Source organism: Rhopilema esculentum, chromosome 11, assembly GCF_057945365.1.
Source record: "Rhopilema esculentum isolate cy_ngs chromosome 11, ASM5794536v1, whole genome shotgun sequence".
NCBI lineage: Eukaryota > Metazoa > Cnidaria > Scyphozoa > Rhizostomeae > Rhizostomatidae > Rhopilema > Rhopilema esculentum.
This window is the reverse complement of record NC_142825.1, coordinates 7,506,270-7,528,869: the sequence shown is the minus strand read 5'-3', so window position 1 is coordinate 7,528,869 and position 22,600 is coordinate 7,506,270. Positions and strand designations below refer to the sequence as shown.

Below are 22,600 nucleotides of genomic sequence, written 5' to 3'. Positions count from 1 at the left end.
ATGATGTTTGGAGATAGTAAAACACGGAGCATGGTCTTCCGCTAGGAAACTATGATAGTTTTTTGTGTTTTTCCTGCTTTACTTTGCCGCCTCTCATCGTTGAATTATAAAATATACAGCAGGCAGGCATCATTCCAAATAGCAAGATAAACAAGTCAACGATTTGAGGAGGTTTTTTAAGATGTCCGTGAACATAGCTTCTTACTGCCAATCTTGTGTACATAATATGGTCGGGAATCCCTCATGAATCAACCATGGGACCGATTGTTTTGAATTTTTTTGTAGAAAATATATTATTTATTCACTTCCGTAGCTTATTGATCTTTTTGTACTGTTCTTGTGGAGAATGATTTGGCTTAAAGTTAGGCTCAATCCACATAATTCACAAGACAAGAAATTAGTCCTCAGGCAGAGGTTTTGTTGAAATCCCTCTTGTTTCATTAAGGGAGATTGCAATTTTAACTTTGAAACTATTGGGAAGACTGCCATTTGAACATTTGAAATGCCAATCAGCATTTATTTTTATTGTTTTGTTTTACAATCAGACCATTGAAAATGAGGGTATTTACATTTTCTTAGGTAAAATGGAAGAAAAAGTTTCTGAACGAATTAAACAAGTTTCATAAGCTTTGTCTTGGATTATAAAGTTGCATTTGAAAGGAGACGTTGAAGAGAGTTTAAGCCGTGTGCAACCTGCGCATTTTGCTGTTGGTTTTTTCAAGCGGCTTTGTTTATTTGCCGACAACATTTGTAACAGTTATGGGTTGCATAAACCAGCTGCATTCCGGTGTAAGTGTTCTATGACCACGTGTATATAGTGTGCTCACGTATGGTTTTTCAAGATGCTTCGTTCTGATAAACATAACATTTCTTATCTTTTTATACCATCAAATTTGCTCTCTTTGCTCCTCGAAGCGAAAGATAGGAAGTCTCTCAGTTATTTAGACTAATTGAATGTGTTTTTGTTGTATATTTTCTTTCGTCGATATTTCTTAAACTGCTCGGATTGACAGCCGAATTCGCTAAATCCCACCTTAATTTAAAATAAACCCTTCCCAAGCCTTTGAGCCTAACTAATCAATTGATCAACAGCCTCTTTTGGATAACGTTACACGTTTTGCTCAGTAAATCAATGTAGAATTGGTTCCAACTTTTCATCAGATTCTTCATAAAATCGTCAGAAAGTCAAACATCCGCTAAAAGCTCTCTTTCTCCTTATGTAAATGTCCAATCAACCCCTGAATCATTGGCAAGCTTGCTGGTTGTTTATTTTAACCATCAGAAACCATTAATTATGATTTGAATTATCATTTGACTTGAAAAGAAAGTACACTTTAGAGAGTGTCGTTTGTTCTTTAGCTGCTCTTAACGTATGTAATCAGGGTATGCGTATGTTCTTAGGCCCCGTTCACATTGCTCCGGATTCAAATGAAAACGGATAAAAAAGTATCCGTTTGTGCCTTGCGTTCACATTGCTCCACCTTGAAAATGGAGACTTTTGAGAACGCACTTTGAAAACGGAGAATTTTGAAAACGGAGTCTTTTTAAAACGCAAAGATGCAGTGTGAACACCGTAAACGGATACTTTTGAAAACGCTAACAACAACAACAATACAGCAAGATGCTTAGACCGCGCCAATTTGAACAACTTTTCTTAACACGGCTGATTCACTCGAAGTTAGTACACTACTCGGAGGGACATTAGTGGCAGTGAGTTGTTTAAAAAGTTTTTTAGCAGTCGCGAGTGCTGTAAACCAGTTCGTGGCGTTTTCCTTTTTATCCAGAGCGGAGCGATGTGAACGCGTCATCGTTTTCATACCGTTTTCAAATTTATCCGGAGCATTGTGAACAGGCAAAACGGATCGATATGAAAACGGATAAAAACGAATACGGAGCAATTTGAACATAGCCTTAATGTATATAGTCAGGGTCTTTGGATACATTATAATGGCGTTTTATGCTTAGTAGTTTCAAAACATGCTAATATTGTTTACTTTTAGTATCCGTCTCAGTTTTTATTGCATATTTTTTATATTTTTTGCATTAGCTCAAGTATCAACTCTTGCTATGTCTGACGGACTAGGGATACTGAATATGTCCGTTATAGGGGTCTGTCCGTTATGGGGATATGTGAAGGATGTCCGTTGTTCGATGGTATCCGTTTTTTGGAGATGTCCGTTGTGGGAAGGTGTCCATTGTGGGAAGTTGTCTGCTGTACGGAGATGCTCGTTCTGGAGGAGTTCCTTTTGGGGAGCTTTCCACCGTGAAGGATGTCCGTTGTTCGATGGTATCCGTTTTTTGGAGATGTCCGTTGTGGGGATATGTCCGTTGTGGGAAGGTGTCCGTTACTTGTACAAAGCAAAGGCTGTTGTAAAAAAATTAAGACCAAATTATTTCTTTGTTTGGAAGTGCCTGTTAATGGGAGGTCGTCAAAATAGAGATTTTGCTTTTTGAAACAATTCCACGATAGGACTTGTAAAAATGTTAGAGGCTTGTGCAATTTCCATTTACTTGGCGATATTAAGGGTCATTAAAGTTTACTACTTCATTTTTTTAATCTGTATTATCACCATTACACATATCATTTGATAGTCTCCGCTGTTGAATCGTTGATGACGCTCTTTTTTTTCGCTTCTTTTTTACAGGCTCTTTGAATATGGTGGACAGTTGTCTCCCAGAGCCACCACCTCTTGAAAGCCTAGATTCGTACAGTCCCTTGTCAGGAGGGGCCAGCACTCCAGGCAGCTCATCCAGCCTGACGTTCTTTCCTACGAATTCAAACAGCCCGAGTTCGGTTGGTAGTGAGCGTCAGGTGCTGCCTTGCTCCGTTTGTGGTGACAAAGCATTCGTCAAGCACTATGGCGTAGTTGCGTGTGAAGGCTGCAAAGGGTTCTTTAAAAGGTCAGTGAGGAACAACCGTAAATATCAATGCTTGGGAAGCCAGGTCTGCGATATTGACAGAAAGTCCAGGAATCGATGTCAGTTCTGCCGATTTCAAAAATGCCTTGAAGTTGGAATGAAAACCGAAGGTATGTGAACTTAGCTCTGCTTTGTTTGCGATGTATAATGTTTATTCATGAAGTAGCGAATGCCTGAAATGGTCGTGTTTTTCCCAGGATAAAAGTAGTTTAGGCAAAGTAGAGAATGGTTGAAAAGAAGGGTGGCACTAGAGACCAAAAACTCAATATCCCGACGGTTATATTCCTCATAAACCGACGAAATTTTAAAAGAACTTTCGACAGAATAAATTTAACGAAATTGCACGTATCAAGACCGGTTTCAAGGGGCATGTTTTCCTAAAAATTGATATGCGAAGATCGCTAGTCTTGTTTTGCTACCTATCTACTTTACCAAGTAAAAGACAAAACGTTCATTGCAAATCCATGGATAGCTAATTTGATTGGAAAAGCTTGGATAACCTGACTGCCATTAGGGGTTTAATAAATAACTTGGGGGTAAAGATCCCTTGCCAATTCAAACTGTTGTATAGCAGTGTACTGAATGAGAAGTAATACAATGGGCAGCCCCCCTTCCCACTAATATGAATTTCTTTCCGACGGCACTGCGAAGGCTTATAAGCTAAACAAAAAGTAGCATTTTATATTTTGCCAGCTTTGTTTGAAGCGGTCATTTGAATGAATGAGTATCTAGCTTATTTGCCTTTATGGAATTTAGACATTGCAATAATTTGACTCAGATTCCACAACCAAGAATCTAGCTTATAATCCAATTTTAATTGGAATAAAGTTGTTGAAGGGAGCATAGTTTTATTAGCCTGCGCGCGGACTCTAAGTATCTTACCAGGTTCTGGTAAGAAACTTAGAGTCTGCGCGCAGGCCAAGTTTTGTAGGATGCAAATTGAGCGCAGTACTTTTAGTTGGTAAAAATCTACATGATTTATCTCCATCAATGTTTCTTAAGAGATCATATTGCTATAACGTATAAAAATTTTGTGAGCTTTGTTTCACCTTTAGTTAAAATTCAAGCTTATCCCATAACTTGATTTTCTAAAGAATTATGTCTCTAAACGTGTTGTGGCGTATTATCATATCTGAAGCTTAGTAAGGAGCGTTTGTCAAGGTTGACATGTTGATCGATGTTTAGCTCGATGAATAACATATGTACCGGCAGATGCTGATGGGTGTCGCCTAAAGATATAGATCGATAGTTTAGTGAAGGATAGGTCGTAAAGGAGAATTTTTTGTATCATTTAGTTACAATATATCTTTTTAAAGCCATTCCATTGAATTTAGATATAGATAAAGTAGTCAAACAGGTACGTTTGTTGATCTATTGTGCTTAAAAGCTGTAGAAAATTATTTAAGGGAGTATCATAGGTATCATGCTTCCGGGCTTCTAGGATTTTTCCTTGCAATTTTCGGAAGCAGAGGAGGAGGTTTCTCTGTTACCGTTTTCGCAACTTAGGCTATAATCTTAAAACAGTTTCAAAAATTCTTCTAGCAGAAAAAGACTAAGTACAAAAAAGTGAAACCATGTAATCGCTGACCCTAAGAACATGATTTTTCAAATTTTCTTAGGCCCTTGCTTCCTTTACGAAAAGTCTTCTAAATTCAGTGGCAAACCTTTCTTCATTGAGTGGGAAACCCTGGTGTTTATGGATCACGTGCTCTTGAGAGTTCCAACACGTGACCATAGCGGCTGTGTGTGACTGTTTATATTGTCTGCAACATAATAGAAGCGAATTAAAATGCTGATGTGAGCACTAATCCTGAAATGGAAAAAACAGACACTTGAAAGGATCCATGCTTAGGTCTGGTAAAAAGACAGATTACTGAGTGTTTAATGAAAATGTCAGCTGGCCTTTAAAAGGCGTTTCTGTTTTCCATGCTAACTGACGTGGTCTAATTTGATCACGGATTACTTTTAGTCGGCATTTCGCAATAGAAACGGGTACTTTCCTACGTAATACAATCAGATTGGCAGAAATCCTGTATAACATATATTTGCACGGAGCTGTTGACGACTTGAGCTCAACATCTTTCTTCGTAGAATGTACATGCAGGCCGTCTAACCAAATTTTATGTCTGTTTTTTGCTGTGAGCAGTAGTCGATCAAGTCACTTATACCTGATAAATGGGGTTAAAACACTGTTGTTGGTGTCTTTAATTTTCCTAAACACAGATCCTGCTTGCTTGAATATGTTCGCTCTGTGACTTATGGGAACGTTACTTTGTTATGAGATGTGAAATTTTTCAAAACCTTTCTTTGCTGAGTATATCCCATAATAATTTTTCACTTATATTTTCATTATATCATTTCGTAGTGCAGACATTGTGACATTCTACTGCATCATTATTCATTCATTTAATTCATTCATTTTTTCCATGCGATCTTTTTCTATTCTCTTAGTTTTGGATATCAACTTATTAACAACATTCATTCAAGGTGCTGATGAAAATATTTATCATCTTGCCTATCATGGTCTGCGTTCTAATAGTCTTTCGATTTCACCAATAATCAAACTTTTTGATGATTTTGTATTCTTATTTTCTTACTTTCATATCTTTTCAATCATCGTAATGTATTCAAAATCCAACATTTTAACACCAAAGGATCTCCTCTTTTTTCACAACTCAATATTTTTGTCATAATCTAGTCATCGACATGTCCTTCCCGTACCTTTACCTATCCTATCAATGTCATCGGAGACTTAACCATTTTTGCTCGTCGAACTGACACGAGAAATGACCATTCTCCCATTTTTTCAGATACAACGTTGTCTTTTTCTCGCGCAACCCCATAACTCACAAACTTATCTGTCGTTCTTTGAATGTCGATCACGTGTCATGATATAAATTTTTGCTATGAGAACTCTACGTCTCTAATTAATCAAAAGATTTCTTTTTACAGCGTTGCCGATTTTTTAACCCTAAGCCAGGGATATCATTCAGAATTCCAAGAATCATGCAATATTTTCTAGAAAAAAGCTTCTTCTTTTCCTCCTTCAATTTTTTCATACAGACTCTCCCCCTATACTTTGTCGTTTTTTTGTACATCTAAATATAATTGCATTCGAACCAAGCCTTGGCAATGAGATTTCAGCGATCGATGTGTAAGCCATAAAAGATTATGTTCATTATTGAATTATTTTTCAAATATTGTTTCAAAACTTCTTCAAGTGCAACTTCTAAATGCTTTAGGCTTTCGAAAATGCCGTTCTCTTTACCCATCTTTCATTTATCCAACAAAGCTTTTATTTGCTGCAATCTTGCTTTGTATGCTTGTGCCAAGAATTTTCTTCCGTTCGAAGATATGTAAGTTTCCTGTTCATGCTGCATCTAACTTCCAATTTCAGCTTCCTATAGATAACAAACGTTTTGCAAGCGCAAATCCTATGCCCAAACTTGGCCTCTAGAAGCTTTCGCCATCCACTACCATTAATCCTTTCTAGGATTTGGCGGAGAATGTATTACATTTTATTAATATTGAAACAAGAGTTTTTTCAATTCTGAACAGAAGGATTACAACGCTGAAAACCAGGTTTATTCGCAGCATGAGATAAGACAAATTGTCATCGAACAAAACGAGCGCATTATTACCAAACAATGGGGTATTGTGGAGCCCATTATTGACAATGGAACTTTACGAATCCCCCCACTGAAAATATAGAAGGTTCTTCTCTATTTGCCAGTGCGCGGGAACATGCTTGGATAGGATGCTTGTGGATACAAACTCATTTAAGTTTGACGATTGTGAATTCTGTTGTCAAAACTGGAAACAAGTTTGTACAAAATCAACGGCCTAGGCAGTTTGAGAGAATTGCACAGCGTTCGCTGCTTGTTAGGTCATCGGCTTTGAGGTCGTGAAGATTTTGTTTTCGTTGAAACATTAGCGATGCTTGCAAATTGCTTAACAATTGCAAACTAGGATTGATTTTAAATGCAAACAAAAGGATCATTTCATTGACCAAATCGTAAGGCTCAGCTGTCGTTGCTCTGGTTGAGGTCGCGGCACTTTGCAGAGGCATCTCGTCTGCATTCAACACACATAAAGTTTCGAAATTTTCGTCATGTCTTGGTCAATCACAGGTACAGCTACTCTTCCGAACATTGAATTTTTAAGGATTTCCGATGCTTGTATTTCATTATAGTTTTTACAAACCCGCTTATTTGTTCATAATTTATCAGATTTTGCTTCTCAACTCATGCAGTCTTTTCGCCTTCTTCTTGTCATTATTTTTGTTCTATTCTGATTTCGAAGTGTTTTCTATATTATATTTATTTTATTATTGCATCAAATATCATTACATAACATTTCCAAGTTTGGGTCTTGGTTTATTACCAATGATATCCTACAATTTGATATTGTCATCCATTTTTATTCAGTCCAATGCGTTGGAAGCCTTCCTCACTTCTGGAGCAGTATCTCAAGATATAATGACTTCCCCATTTTCCTCGGTTGTGTTTTTCTTAGCGCAAATGCAGTTGAATTTCGCAAATCTCCATTTAACTCTCTTATTCAATATTTATCTTCCTCAGTTAACATTTATCGCTCATTGCTCTCTTTTTTCGTTTATGAGTATGCCCCCATTCGTATACATCTATTTTATCAAATTTTCCTTTCATAACCTCTTGATAATGATTTTATTTGAAAATTAATTGATTAAGGTTGCCGCACCGTTCGCTTGTAAGTTGAGTCTGTGTGATAAAATACACCATAGACAGCAAAAAGCGCAGTCTTGCGAAATCATTTTCGTATGATGCAGAAAAAATCGCAATATCTTATAAAAAACAATTAAACCACAAAGCGTTAACAAGATTTTCTCTTCACAATATGCCAATAATGTTGTAAATGATTTCAACAGAAGCTTAAATATACTGCGTACTGCGTATTGCAAAAAGAAAACGATAACTTTTATATTTAATTCCTGAAACTAGCATTTTGTGTCATATTCTTGTTTGTTTTATTTGATAGATTTAATCTTATAAATTTTTTGCTGTTTCGTATATTTTCATTTTTTACATACGTTTTATTTCTGGCAAAGTAACTCCTCTTGTTGAATGCATTCTCGAGCTTGCTACAATGTGCAACAAGCTACAAGCAACAAACTGGGCTGACATTTTTTATCAAAAAGTCATTAAAATCCAGGTGGTCTCTCAAAACAAAGTTTTTGACCTTATGGATACTTTAAATTATCAAAGTCTCTGCTTTAAAGAATCCAGATCAATGCCCTGTAAGAAAAAATGAATGTTTCTGAATGAGTCAAAAGATTGCGTTTTTCATCACTGTGTTATCAAAATAGTCTCTTTCTGTCACAAGTCTTGCCCCATTGAGTGAGTCCCTTATTAGGCTTGTGAGTGGAAACATTGTAGGTTTTACTGTTTAAGGCTGACTGCCAACTGCAATCCCGGACAAAAATGGTTGAGACTTTTCAAGGAAAGCTCATATTTTGAAGGAGAAATGATAGAACTACAAATCCAACATTGCTTCGGGGGTATTGGGGGGATTCGAATTTACAGAGGCAAGGTAAAGTAGAAAATTACAAACATTGCATTTTGTGTCAACATTTTGTCTGGGATTGTAGCATATTATACCTTATGCTTTGCTGTCTTTTCAGCCGTCCAAGATGAAGCACTGAAAAAAGATAAAAAGGATACAACCAAGCGAAAAGCTGGCAGCGGCACAGGTAACTTGCCCAAAGGAAGCCCAGTCGAAGTGACGTCATCAAGGGTAGAAATGCCTTTGATACCGATTGACTCTGTAGTGTCAGCTGAAGGTATGGTTGACCCAGCAATACAGCTGTTTGCCAACACCTCTGTCGATCCGATTAGGCACGTTTGCCTTGCTGCTGATAAGCAAGTATGTTTTTCGTTGATGATGTTTTTGCAGCCATTTCTAGCAGTCATTCAAATATTTCAGAAACCGTCATTGAAACTGAAATTTCAACAGGCCATTTGTTTAATAATATTTTTCACGCAACACAAGTTATCGTAAGGCTATTTTTGGCTTTATTCATACTTTGTAACATCATAAGCTCACTTTTATACCGAATTGTCAAATACAAAATAAGTTATTTCTTACTTGCAGTTCCACAAGCCTCATCTTTGACAACAGTTTCCGTGATAAATTCAGATGTATTGTGAAAATCTAATCACTCATTTCTATTATTTCAAAGACATGCCCTGGTAAAAGTAGAACTTTAAGAGTCTGAGTTTAAGGAGGAAATGTCTTAGTCAGCTGAGTTTGCCCAAGTCTGAATTTTGATAATAATGGTAATAACACGACTATTTATACAGGATAACCTATCAGCATAGTAATGATACTGTTATCATTAAAATAAGAGAAAAAAACTTGAACAACTTAGTGTTATTCATGGCCATGTGATTTGACCTGCACAGCAGACATTTTCGACTGCAGATAAACAGTTTATTATACTACTGCTTATCAATGAAACCCGGTTTTGCTATCTTCGCCTGTTATCTGTCTAAAATTTTAAATCCAATTTACAATGAAAGTTTGTTGATAACATCGTTATTAATTTAGATCGATCAGCAAGGTGTAGTTTTCTCTCAAAACATTTCCCTCAAATTGTTGTTTTCTTGGTGCCTATGACATTTCTCAATTTTCTCTAAATATAAAAGTTTTCGGTACATGTGGTCAGATGGTGCTATTCTTGATAAATCAACTAAATTTTCTGGTGCGCAATGTACCTACTTTGTAATTAGATCAAAGTTTTCATCTTTTTTATCGTTTATGTATCACTGCAAAGCGGGGACTTTGCTGATAGCGCCTTGTGAAAACTGTTCACATCAACCACAGACTAAATTTTATTATCAAAATTAAAGCATTGTTTTTAAATTAACTCATTTTGTAGCTTTATATATGAAATAAACCGTGTTGTGATGTTGAAGTGCGATTTTTGGAAATTAATGAAATAACGCTAGAGTTGATCCTCGAGGAAGCAAGTGTTGCGTGCACAGAGCGCCGACTAATTGCAATTGTACTTTTATCGTCACTTTATCATCGTTTTGTGTAAATTTGTTTACGAATAAGCTCATATTTGCATGAATTTTATTTCACTAGGGATCCCTAAGAAATTTTTCAATGTTATTTATCTTTTAAGCTTGAAGTAAAGGGAGCAATAATTTAATAGTGATGAGGGTATGGCTAAAATCACAGTTAAAAAATTTTTCATTGCTGTTGTGCAAACAGCTTTTATTATAGTCCGAACTTTTTACAATTTGAAATTTTTTATTAAAAGCACGATTTGGTTTACTTTAGCTGGCCTCCCTTGCTGAATGGGCGAAGAAATTACCTCATTTCACTAGCCTCGAAATCACCGACCAGGTAGTGCTTTTGCAATGGAGCTGGCCAGAGCTTTTGATTGGAGGTTTCTGTCACCGCTCATGCGCAGTTAAGGATGGGATCCTTCTAGCTACAGGTATGGGTAATGAATTTCTAGCGTTATATGGGGAGTGCAGCCCATTAGGTTGCTTATGTTTCAGTATTGCCTATCGCCTTTGTAAGGTGTGACTAAAACGAGAGGACGGGTTAAAAAAGTCATTAATCGTTGGGCACCCGCTCCACTATAGAGCAAGGCACCAAGAGTTAGCACCGCCAGTAGAGCATAAACATTGCGTACATTCTATGTCTGATAAACTGCAAGAAGCTTATCAAATATTCTTTGCCAGTATCAAATGCTGCAAAGTTGTGGTTCTTTGGCTGATTAATTATTAGGCAATCATTACTGCTGAAAAGCCCATAATTTGCAATCATAAAGAGAAACTTATTTTGAAATATAGTTTCTTAACAATACTATCACTAGAAATTTTAGGCATTGTGGCATTTGAGTGCAAAATGTTCAGGCTAGGTTTTCTTGTCATTCAAGTCTATTGTTTGCTGGGAATAACAAAAAGAAATTTTCTTGTTAGGAAGTTCAACAGATAATTGAAGTTTTCCCGCAAAACATTAACTATACCACTGGCAGTAGGCGAGGCTAAATCAAAGGAACTTGTGAAGATCGGGTCAACAGTGAAAATTTTCTTAGCTTCAGGTCACTGAAGGCTTTGTTTTCAAAATACCCTTGCAGTTTTATTGAAAACAGATCTTTCTGTCTCGGCAAACTTTGTTTCTGACAAATAGATTATCATTCTTGTCATCCTCTTAACTGTTGAACTTTCAATTTCAAGTGAAGCTTGGGCACGTCCATCATTCTAGAATTTTCTTCAAGCATTAAAAGATCGACTGATCTGTCGCGCAGTTTTCAGGTTTTTGTAAGAAAATTCCTCAGTAACACTTTCAGCTTTCTAAGGCTTTTGATCTAATCAACAGAGTTAAGAACACTGATCTTCTCGTTAAATATTGACGATTTATTCCCGTTAGCCTTGTCAGTTCATGGTTGTTTTTTTTGCAGCGTAGCCTTTAGTTTTAAATAAGTCACAACTACAATTTAACCGATGGTTTTGAAGCAACGATTACAAAACTATTGCGGCATATGCAATTTTTTTTATACACTATAGAAAGAAATATAAGTGAAATTCAACATTAAGGTTACGTCTACACTTTTTATTAGCAATTTCTTCACAAAATGGACTGTGGAGGCATATAACGTAAACAACGATCTTTGGCGTCTAGAAATCAATTCTTCGATATCTTCATAACGATGTTTTTTAGCCTTTTTTCCTATCCGTGCTCATTCGGAACCGTTTCACCCGTTTACACGAGAAAGCTAAACTAATTCCTAAGTGATCCTAATTCGGTACGGCTAGCAGTTTTATTAAGATTGTTTCCGACGGTTCCTGTGTGAATGGAAGGGCAAATCGTACTCATATTAGTCCGGTTTTGGATAGAACCTCTCTTGTAAACACAGCTCAAATCTCAACTCGCATATAGCAGGAAATTTGATCATCCTTCTGAATTTATTTGTTCTTTAAGCGGAATTTCCTTTTTTCGCTGTGAAATTGTAGGAAGTCATCTGACAAAGAAGAAAATGCTCCCCTTATTGCGTTACATCTCCTAAGAATTAAAAATTCATCTTTTCAATTAGTAATCCTTTTTTTCTGGGTTTATAACACTGTGCCCCCTCCTTACAATAGTTAAGAAGCTACATCAATGGGCGTCTTTATCTTTGAATGCTTGAACCATGGTCATAACTTACGCAATTTAATGCTCTTTATATTTAAGGTCTGCACTTAACGAGAGAGAATTTAAAGAAAGCTGGCGTTGGTGCATTAATAGACAAGATTTTCGGAGAGGTTATCGAGAAACTGCAGGAAATGCAATTAGATCGAGCTGAGTGGGGGTGCCTTCGAGCCGTGATGCTCTTTTCACCAGGTAAATATTTTAGTCATCTTTTGTCATTTAATACTCTGTAAAATATGATCACAACTCAGACCGAACTTTTTGTCAATATTGTTTTATCATGGTAATGCTGCGTCATTTTGCTCTAAAATCACATTACACCGCCTCTTTTTGGTTTAGACATGACCTTCTGTGTTACGACTGAATTCTCGATAGCCAGCGCGAGGTTTGATTGCGAAATCTGCCAAACAGGTGTGCCCAGGCGCGTTTTTCAGACCTTAAACTCTTTTCACCGTTAATTTTGACCAGATTAAGAGAATGTATGTTTGACTTCATTCTTCACCTGTTGGAACTGAGCGGAGACACTTTAACGACTTATGCAGCAAAAATCAATTCATTTTTCTTTTTTACTGGCTGTCCTTGAGAAAGATAAAATTTCAGTTTATGATGTCGGTCACGTTATGACTCGTTATTCATCGCTACCTTAGTGGAAGACGGATCTACAATCCGTCACAAAATATATTGAGACCAGTGATAAAATCAGGACAAATTTATTGACAGTAATCTACTAGAATTGTATTTTACCCCTTCCCCCTTCAAGCAATGTTGTTGAGATCTTGTTATTGTATACGGTCTTTGCACACATGATTTGCAACTATTTCAACAAATCTCAACAAACAACATTGCTTGGAGGGGGTGGGGGAGGGAAGGGGGCGGTGGAAGGGTTGAGCAACAAATACGTCTGTCTGAAGCCTAAGTCAAAATTTCGAATGGTTTACAAAATAATTTCGATAGGTTTTCTTTTGAGTAAATATGCCAAACAGACTTTGGCATTAGTACGAGGTGGGAAGGTAAAGCAGCCTCACAATTTTTGTGGACGATTGTAGATTCAATTTCTTTTGGAAATATTATTCTGTCATTTTTTCCCAACCAGTGAGAAAGAATGCATCGTATGCAAATTTGCATTAAGGCAAGGTTTCGCAGTAAAAATTACTTCTTAAAGCACTTCACGGTATTTAATCAAAACTATTATATATTAGTTGCATAACATAAACCAGAGTTTCAATCACTCTCTTTTTATGACACCTTTTCTACAAATTTCCTCCGTATTTCGATTCGAGCAGACTGTTCCATAAGATGCACAAGTGCTCCTACCACAACAGAATAGATTCTGCAATGCTAAAATTTCTTTTGCTGCCTTGCATATGCATATGTTGGCTCGGTACCCCAGCATTGTGTTCTTTGATATCTGTGTTCAAGTGACAAACGAAATCTTGGCTAATTGGGGTCCAAACCCAGTTTCCTTCATACCAAAAAAGCAGTTTTTTATCTCTATCTTTTAGATCGGTTTGGTTATCATACAGATGACAAACCATCCAGTCTGAACAGCTTGTAGACTTGAACAGAACAGCTTTTTAATGTAACTTTCTCAATTCAGGATCTTCGTTATGGAGCCAAATGCATATGCACAAGCGTTCCGGACTTGACAACGCTTCTCCCTATGGATTAAAAGAACCCCACCATGATTTGCTCATTTTTCTGTACTGCATTTCCTTAATATGCAGGCTTTTTCGTCTATGGCAAGGGGCGTTTTACGCTTTCTACGGATTTCCAAAAGGATTTTTACGGAATTTCCTGATAAAACAGTATGATTTCTACCAAAGATCTACGAGATTTCCATAGAGTGATTAACCCCTTGGTCTGCATAAGGACAAAAAGAAATCTTGTTTAGAGAAAAAGGACTATTCTCGTCATGAAGTAGCCTGCGTCGAGTCTGCACGCAAGCTAGTTATGAAGGGGCTGTTCCAACGATCTATAAAAAAGACTGGATCGAGCTTCCTATTGTCTTGAAATACCAAAGTTTGAAGCCTGTTCAATTTCAAAAGGAAAAGGGCCCCAAACAATAGCGGGAAGCCATTCCTTAAAAGCAATACTTGAACGATATGTATACGTGAGAGCTGCAGTGCTGTGTTTAAGAGTCCTGAGAAAGAACAAGGCCAGAGCAGCTGAAAACATTGCTAGGACTGACACTTAAGGCCGTCTCCTAGCATGGGCTGTTCTCTGGGGCCCTCTTCTCGGATGGCGACAGTCGGGTCACATTAGAAGCTCGATCCAGTCATTTTTATAGATCAGTGAGCTGTTCTCGTTAGATGATGTTATCGTTCAAATTGAATTTCACAAAGATAAGAGAGAAAACTGACTGACTTTATCAAAGTGTGCCAGACACGTTCCCTTTGTCTTTGTTAACCTTGATCCCTATACAGGATTTAAGTAGAAACTTAAAAGCGTTATCTCCCGACGCATTTCGCTGGCCATTTAAGTTTCCCATTGGTTAAACTTCACAATAGACCTATTGTTATGTTACGTATCCAATCGGCAACGTAAGGCTAATTCCCATTGTTTTCTCGATCATAAACGGGATGGAGACCCTATTGTTAACGCTGAACTGTTGACTGATGGGTCATAGTGCCTTTATTCGCATTCGCAAATCACACGACGTCGCGTACCATTCAGAGTTTTACGAAAAGGAGCGTTAGAAGGGATGAGTCTCTTTGCCCTATTTAGATAGAGTCGGTGTGCTGACAGAGCATCCGCAGTAATGGCAATTCATTCTATAGCAATTAGCAATGCCAACCCCACAGCATGACCAGTCATATCCAAAACCTCAAACCAGCTGCATTTTTGGCAGCTCGACTCTGTTTTGATGTGCGTGTGGAAACTTTTTGCTTTCAAGATTGAATAAACTTTGAGTCATGTTTTATAGGTGAGCTGCTTTGTTTTTATCTAGGTCCTTTTCCTTGAATAATTGTTCTTTTATTTACATGTCAACAATCTACCCTAAAGAAAATTTATCGTGCGATGTTTTCAATCAAACTCTGATTTCTATTCTCGATAAACATGCCCCTCCGACGAAAAAATTAATGAGAGAAAATAATGCGCTTTTCATGAATAAAGATATAAGAAAATTGATAATGCTAAGATCTATGGCAAAAAGAAAGTTCAACAAAAACAAAACAGTCTCTAATACAACGCAATTGAATTTGTGTATAGTTATCTAGATAAAAGAGTACAACGAGGAAAAATAAGCTCAGATTTTTGTGATTTGATGGAAACAAAGCAAGGAGTTCTTCGAGGATCAATTTTAGGCCCGTTGCTTTTCAATATCTACATAAAGAAATTTTTCTGCATTTGAACAAAAGCAATTTATGCAACTATGCAGATGACAATACAATTTGACTGTCAAGTACTGATTGCTTCGTATATGGACAAATCCAAGCAAATTATTTTAATTAAAATGTTCATATCATCATATTTTGATTATTGTCCTCTCATTTGGATGTTTTGCAGCAAAAAAATTGATAGCCGGATAACCCGAATTCATGAAGGAGCGATGATAATAGCTCATGATGATTATGAATCAATTTTTAAACAACTTTTATAAAGAATAAAACAGTACTTCTCATAAGAAAAATTTACAATATCTTGCGATAGAAATTTACAAAATATTAAACGGTTTGAATCCACCTTTTATGGATGAAATATTTTCGAAAAGTGAATGCCCATATTACTTAAAAAAACTCCTAATTCAAAACAGCGGAGCCACATTGCAAAATATATGGATTTAATACCGTATCATACAGATATAGCCAAATATGGAACTCAGCTCCAAACGAGATAAAGTACTCCCCTACTTTACAAATATTTAAAAGAAAAATCTCAGAATGTACATCGTTTAATTCGTACATGTAATCTTTGCAAGGAATACGTTTGCAACATCGATTATATTTGATTTATATTATATTTAGCGTCGGTAATTCAAATCAGTTGGTTTTGATTAGCTTGAGTATGCATAGCTAGAAATTGTACCAACTTTGAATTAAGAAAGAGAAAAGTTTATCAATCCCTTTTCACTAGTTCTCGTTGACTATGCCGTTTTCACTCGTTTTTTAGATGCAAAGGGCCTAAAAGATGTGCAGCAGGTCGAAACGTTTCGGGAAATGTACAGCGCAACGCTGGAAGACTACATGAAGAAAACAAGACCAGACCAGCCTGATAGGTTCACCAAGGTGATACTTCGTGTACCGGCTCTGAAATCAATAGGACTGCAGGCTTTAGAGCATTTATACTTTTTTAAACTCATAGGCGACGTGCCAATGGACACATTTTTGCTTGACATGTTGGAGGTAAATCAATAAGTATTTGTGTTATTGTATCATTAATTTTCTTAGTTAAGTTGCAAGAGAAACCAAAAAGAGCTCAATTCAATTCCAACCCCAATGATTACCAAAAGAGAACCGTTTATTAATTCTTTATATTTTCTCGAATACTTTATCATAAAAAAGTTAAGAGAGGAGAACGAAACAGTTAACTGTAGTTTAACAAACGAATCAATTGTCTTTTTCCGAACAAAAAACGATCCAGAGGGAATTTTCCTTTCTCGCATTATCGCATGATACAGCCTTCATCTGAAAACAATATGTTTAAATATATTAACCTATGGCTGAATCTGGTATGATGGCTGTATCTTCATCCGCAAAAAATTGGCGATCACACTGCCGATGACCTTGAGAAAGATCAGTAAATGCAAAAGAACTCAAAGAATCATACCCTCACTATAACTCAACGCCTTAGCGATGTTGGAAATTTTTCGCTGATTTTCTGATGAAAGGATTAGCACTTTTCTCACTCTGCGAGATTCGATTTTAACCTAGTTTTTAGTTAGATTAATCACAATTGGCTTAGAACACGACTCCTACGGTCAGCTTCGTGAAGCCAAAAGCCCTAGGTACATCAAGTTTCTGGGACTGCCATTCCCCAAATTTCTACCACTCCCCAATTTCTACCACTCCCCAATTTCTACCACTCACCAATTTCTACCATTCCCCAATGCCTATCATTCTCAGCTCCAATTTAGTGGCCCAGGCACATTCTCAAGTAATGAATGCCAAGTTATGGTAGTAATTATTTGATGAAGAACGTTTTGCATTTTTCATCCTTTGATTTTAGCAGACATGTTTACATTAGGAGTATCATTCCCAGTTATGAAAAGGCCTTATGCAGCCTTCAAAAGTAAAGAAATGATCTGAACATTCGCACCGTATATCTTATAGGTCAGTATTTTCTTTGTGCTATTTCTACGATTAAACATGCTGAGAAATATAGTTCAATGTTTTTATGTATATTTAAGATAAAAACTTTTAAAAGCTTGTGTTTTGCTGTAGACCGTATATCCACCAAAATGTTTTTTCCTTGTTTCATTTCCTTCCCTTTTCTTGTATCACTGGGAAAGCAGTTGCATTGTAAGTACTTTGAATGATCTAGCTACTCACCAAAACCTCTAGAGATATTATTAAGAGACAATTCAGTGTCGCCAGAAATTTAATCTACAAAATGATATTTGTGACCTCAGATAGCTCAGTTAAAATTTAATCAATTTTTTCACGTAGACGGTTATACTATAAAATACTTGGAGTGGGGCAACTTTCAGCGAATCGTTCTTTAAATTTGAGTTCTGCCACCACAGCCACCCAACTACGCGAAAACCAAGCAAGATTTTAATCCCATTTGAAAGGTGAAAACTTGGATTAAACATTGTTAAGTAAGGCAGAAAGGTAGGACTCGGATGCCGTATACTTGCTTTTCTAGGGTCATGAATTGCAATCGGACGTTCTCGCCGAGTTGCAGGAAGAAGACAGGGAAGAACACCTAAGCCCGTGCGATACATCAATTCTTAGCCTGTTCCACGCTGCTTCAGGGCAAACATTTTTCGAGTTCCTAATAAGAAGCATCTGCTGTTTGTCGTCATTTTTCAATACGTTTTTGAGCATTACAGCATATAAAGCCGTGGATATTTAAGTTCGAGGATAGTCTGAAGGCATTTTTGTGTGAAATGGCTTTCGATAACGGCTTCTTGTGCTTTATTCGCAGTCTTTTTGCATTTAATCCGCATAAGAATCGCTGTTTATAGCTTATGCGCAAAGATTAGTAGATAAATTTTGAATAAGTCTGCTGATGCTTGTATGTTTAGCAGTTTTGTTATTGCAAAAGAACTGTTGATGACGGAAGCCTGTTTGTTCAAGCTCCATCACCGTTTTAAAGGTACGATTTGAGTCCGAAATACATTTTTAACTTTTATAATGCATTTTATATAATACGATTTGAGTTATACAATATCATATCAACTGTGTTTATCGTTGCAACTAGATAGATAATGTCTTTCGTGCACACGAGTAATAAAGTAGACTTACGAAGCAATTAAAAGACTCCAATTCCAATTCAACACTGCTTAAAAATCATGGACCTACAATCCCAAATTTTAAGTTTTTCCTTCACTTTGTTTTTATTTACAAGTGCATAAAACATTGACAAATACTGTATAAATTTTCGTTTGATAGAGCTATGAAGACAGTTTTTATGCAGTGCTCTTTATGAACTGATAAAGGTTGAAATTGAAAATAATGCCAAACTCGCCTTTCTTGCACTTAGGAAAATGCTGAGAGCCCATCATGTAATTTTCTGTTTCGAGTAAATGGAAGCAGAAACTTATAGAGTAGCTTATTCCTTTGTTTTTGGAACTTTAGTGCCCTTTCTCCTATCAATTGCATCAAACATGCCTGATTTGCGATAATAAGCGCAACCCATTTCACTGTTCTAGATTTGCATTGTATTAATTGTTTGTGTTTACCTAAATGTATGTAATTTCACTTATGTCCTTGTTCTAGACTGCAATGGCAGCACTATATGCACCTGCTAAGGAAATGGTCTTACCTATAGCTAGCTGTATCTTATGGAACGTTGATTAGGCAAATTTCAAAATTTGAAGTTGATCGATTTACTCCAGATACCAAATAACATTCTGTCTAATATTGATTGCTTACCCAGTTTCAGATATTCTGGTCCAGAGTACATTCGGATAAAAAATAACAGAAGACAATGACTGCAGTAAACAATGTGAGTGAAATGACAGTCTTCTCGCCAGGTAATGCAACCTGGTCATCCAGCGGCCTTTGCAAGCCCAATGTTATCACCTTTTCAGAGAAATTCACTGCATATATAATGGCATACCTTTCGCTCCCCGTATCCGTCATTGCCACTTTCTGCAACACTGTCACCTTGTACACAATAATCAAGTTCCCTAGACTGCAGTCTTCTTCAAATGCTCTGCTTGGCGTCTTGTCTGCAACCGATCTGCTTGTTGGCATTGTTATATTACCCTGCCATATGGTAATTTGCATTCATGACGTCACTGACCAGTCCGACTGTACACTGCGACTGTTCCATGGCTACTTTTCGCATTTCCTGTGTGGCTTCTCAGTATTTATGGCTGCTGTTATCAGCCTAGACAGATGCATCAAAGTTTCTTTTCCACTGAGATGCAGATCCTGGAACCTAAAAGACGCATACAAAGTCGCAATTTTCTTCGGGATGATAGTTTTGATTGCTATCGTGTTGCTGCATCCGTTCCAGTTGATAGGTATCGGCGTTTTCAACGTGATCGCCTCTTGTTTTATTGCTTGTATTCTTCTCATACCTATTATTAGCTACATCATAATTTTCATAATAGTGAAAAAAGGTAATCGCAGCATTGTCGACAGCCAGACTAGTTTCCGGCGACTTTTGCGACGCAAACGAGAGGCTCGCACCGCAAAGGTCATAGGGATTGTTATCTTGCTCTTGTTCGTCTGCTACATGCCACGAATGTTTTCGGTTTTGTACAGAGACAGATCAACAAGTGGTGGCTACCAGGTGAACAGATGGTCTGCTTTCTTGGTCTTTTCCAACGCTGCTCTGAATCCAATAATCTACTGGTCACGCATGGACGATTTCAAGCATGTTGTCTCAGCTGTCTTGCCCAACATTATGCGGCTGGCGAGGGGGTATTTTGTGTCTAAAAAGAAATAAATGTTCAGCTCTGCTGGTAAAATCTTAGTGTTGTTTAAATAGTACAACTTTTTTCTTTCAAAAATCACTGGACACCTCTGTGCTGTTAAAAAGCATATGTTAGTGCTATTGGCGCTTGTCGTTTTTACATAAATACTTGATAGTCTTCACTTTGTTATTCACCGGACCATGCATGATTTAAAGTTTGCGATAGAATAATTGGTTAGCGTATTTCTTAAAATCTTTGACTAGCAAGAACAACGAAGTGCTAGTCTTTCTAACTAACTAACTAACGGAGAAGTAACTGCCAACATTACGCTATTGAATGCTGGATTGTATGTCTCTATAGAGAATATTTCCTTTTACACATTACATCTTCAATGGTGGAAGTACAATTCATAGCATAAAGTATATCATACCTTTTTCCATAGCATAAAGTATATCATAGAATGATAGAAACATATCGAAAATCAGTTCGTAATGGTGAAAGTTTGGTGTGTATGACTTGGCCCCCATGTTTGTCAAACATCTTTTAAAAGCTAGCTCCTTAGATGCCGGATTTGGTATAAACTTCCTTAAATCTATCGATATCGGCATTGGCAAAATACCAAGCTTGCGGTAGGAAGACATTTAAGGAAGAGTATTCCGAATAGATGTGCGCATCTTAAAGAGTAAACAGGCAGTTGAAGATAATCTTGTCGATGAAAAGAAGTCAAGCGGAAAACGTATTGTCGGAGCTACAAATTGAGCAATGCTCCATTGAATACAAACATAATCATCGTATATTAAATATTCTAAATCTGATTTACTATAAAGTTTTAACTTGCACACGAACTCTGTCATTCTATTGATCGCATTTACTATCTTTAACTTACGTTACCTCAGTCTGTCCATCTCAAAAAAATGCAGTACAGTCGTGGAATATATGCAGTACCGTGTGTACTATAGTCCTTTATTAATGAAGACTTTTGTATTTCATAGTAACAAGGCAAAATTATAAACTGCAAATTTTGAGTATTAGAAGAAAGTTACGAACAATGCCACTTACCATCTACACCATGTTGGTTATCTCCTTCAAAGTACTTCAATTTGTCAAGGCTAAGTGTTTAGAGATTCTAAAGTTTGATGTGACGCAACCTATACGTCCACATCTCCAGTAGGAGCTAGAACGAGCCTCATTGAGGTATTTTTATGGAGTATTTGAGCATCTGAAGGCAGTTGTAATAAAGCGATATTATGCCAAAACTACTCTTGAGAAATATATAAAGAGTCTTTCCAAATTGTGACAAAGATAAGTTTTTTCTTCCATGCAAGGTATTTTTTCATAGTTTTGAAGAGAATAGGTAAATGTCAGTACCTCCTGGGTTTTTTCATTCCTGTCTGCAGTATCAATTAAGAAAATAATATTGATTTAAATAAAAGATGTAAAATCTAAATTATGATCAGACCATATGTCTATGAAACTGCAACATGCATACATTTACAGGCATGGCATTCATAGCTCCATTCCTTTAACATATCTAATAGTATGTTCTTTTGAAGCATCCTAAATGCATATTCCTGCATATTCCTACCTATAATACAGTGTACATTAACGTCATAGTTCAACAGTCTTTTGATCAACAGGACATAAATCTGATACTGTTCCTAACCAGGCATCAATACAGTTACCATGGAAACAGTGTCCGCAGCCGGGTAGCCTCTTAACCAATCGACCAAAAGGTTCTAAACATATGCAGCAAACGTCTCCTAATTCCTTCGCAGTATCAGCAAGGGTCGTTTCCTTGATGCCACGCAGCTTGGCTTCCGATACAGTCTTTGCTGGTACTGATTCATCCAGGCTCAAAAGGAATTCGTAATCATTAGGTGTTAATTCTCGGTACTGCAACGCAATAAAGAGATCAGTCAAATGTTTGTCGTTCAAAATTGAGTTGGTTTTATTTATAACGTGCTCGTGCTCAAAAGCTTTTATTGTCTGATTATTTTCTGTCAAATAGTTTGCTCCTCTTTTTAATTTTTTCTTTAGTAAATTTTTCTCTTTATTGTGTTTTCTGTTTTCTGCATTTTGTTTCTTGGCTTCTTCTTTTCGCAACTCCTTAGCAACAGAAATCTTCGAACAACGAGTGTTGCACCGTAGCATTAGTTTAATACCATTAACCACAACTGGCTTCTTTCTATTTCGTTGTCTATCTTCGAAACCTTTACGTCTGATTTTATGAGTTGAACCATCTAAAATTGGACTGACAATGTCATCATATTTCGTTCCATTATCGAGCAATTCAATATCCCATTCTTCGCATTCTGTCTCCAGGTTTTCATCTCCTTTGGAATGGTAGACATCACACATCTCCCTTTCATTTCTACAAGGGTAAAGTGAAGTCAGAATTGTGTCAACCAAACGTTTATGCTTCGAAGAGGTTTTAAACTTCCTTTTAGAAACTTTTTCCATTTTAACTGA

General features: G+C 36.8%; 3 protein-coding genes across 7 annotated transcripts in view; 2 read left to right on the top strand and 1 right to left on the bottom strand.

Annotated features, from left to right (window-relative positions):
- The window catches only part of LOC135693520 (retinoic acid receptor RXR), a 40,800-nt gene extending 23,281 nt beyond the window's left edge, over positions 1 to 17,519 (top strand). For all 5 annotated transcript variants that reach the window (XM_065212037.2, XM_065212040.2, XM_065212038.2 and 2 more), the window contains exons 2-6: positions 2,646 to 3,029; positions 8,579 to 8,820; positions 10,243 to 10,402; positions 12,145 to 12,294; positions 16,213 to 17,519. In XM_065212037.2, coding sequence (XP_065068109.1) covers positions 2,646 to 3,029; positions 8,579 to 8,820; positions 10,243 to 10,402; positions 12,145 to 12,294; positions 16,213 to 16,457 — 1,181 coding nt within the window. In that variant the 3' untranslated portion in view covers positions 16,458 to 17,519. The remainder of the gene's footprint in view (positions 1 to 2,645; positions 3,030 to 8,578; positions 8,821 to 10,242; positions 10,403 to 12,144; positions 12,295 to 16,212) is intronic.
- A 1,675-nt stretch (positions 17,520 to 19,194) lies between these two features.
- LOC135693522 (trace amine-associated receptor 13c-like) lies at positions 19,195 to 20,163 on the top strand. Its single transcript, XM_089111370.1, has one exon. It carries the CDS (start codon positions 19,195 to 19,197, stop codon positions 20,161 to 20,163), a length of 969 nt encoding a protein of 322 aa, XP_088967496.1.
- A 663-nt stretch (positions 20,164 to 20,826) lies between these two features.
- On the bottom strand, positions 20,827 to 22,591 carry LOC148958970 (uncharacterized). Its single transcript, XM_089111371.1, has one exon. It carries the CDS (start codon positions 22,589 to 22,591, stop codon positions 21,740 to 21,742), a length of 852 nt encoding a protein of 283 aa, XP_088967497.1. The 3' UTR covers positions 20,827 to 21,739.
- Between the last annotated feature and the right edge of the window lie 9 nt (positions 22,592 to 22,600).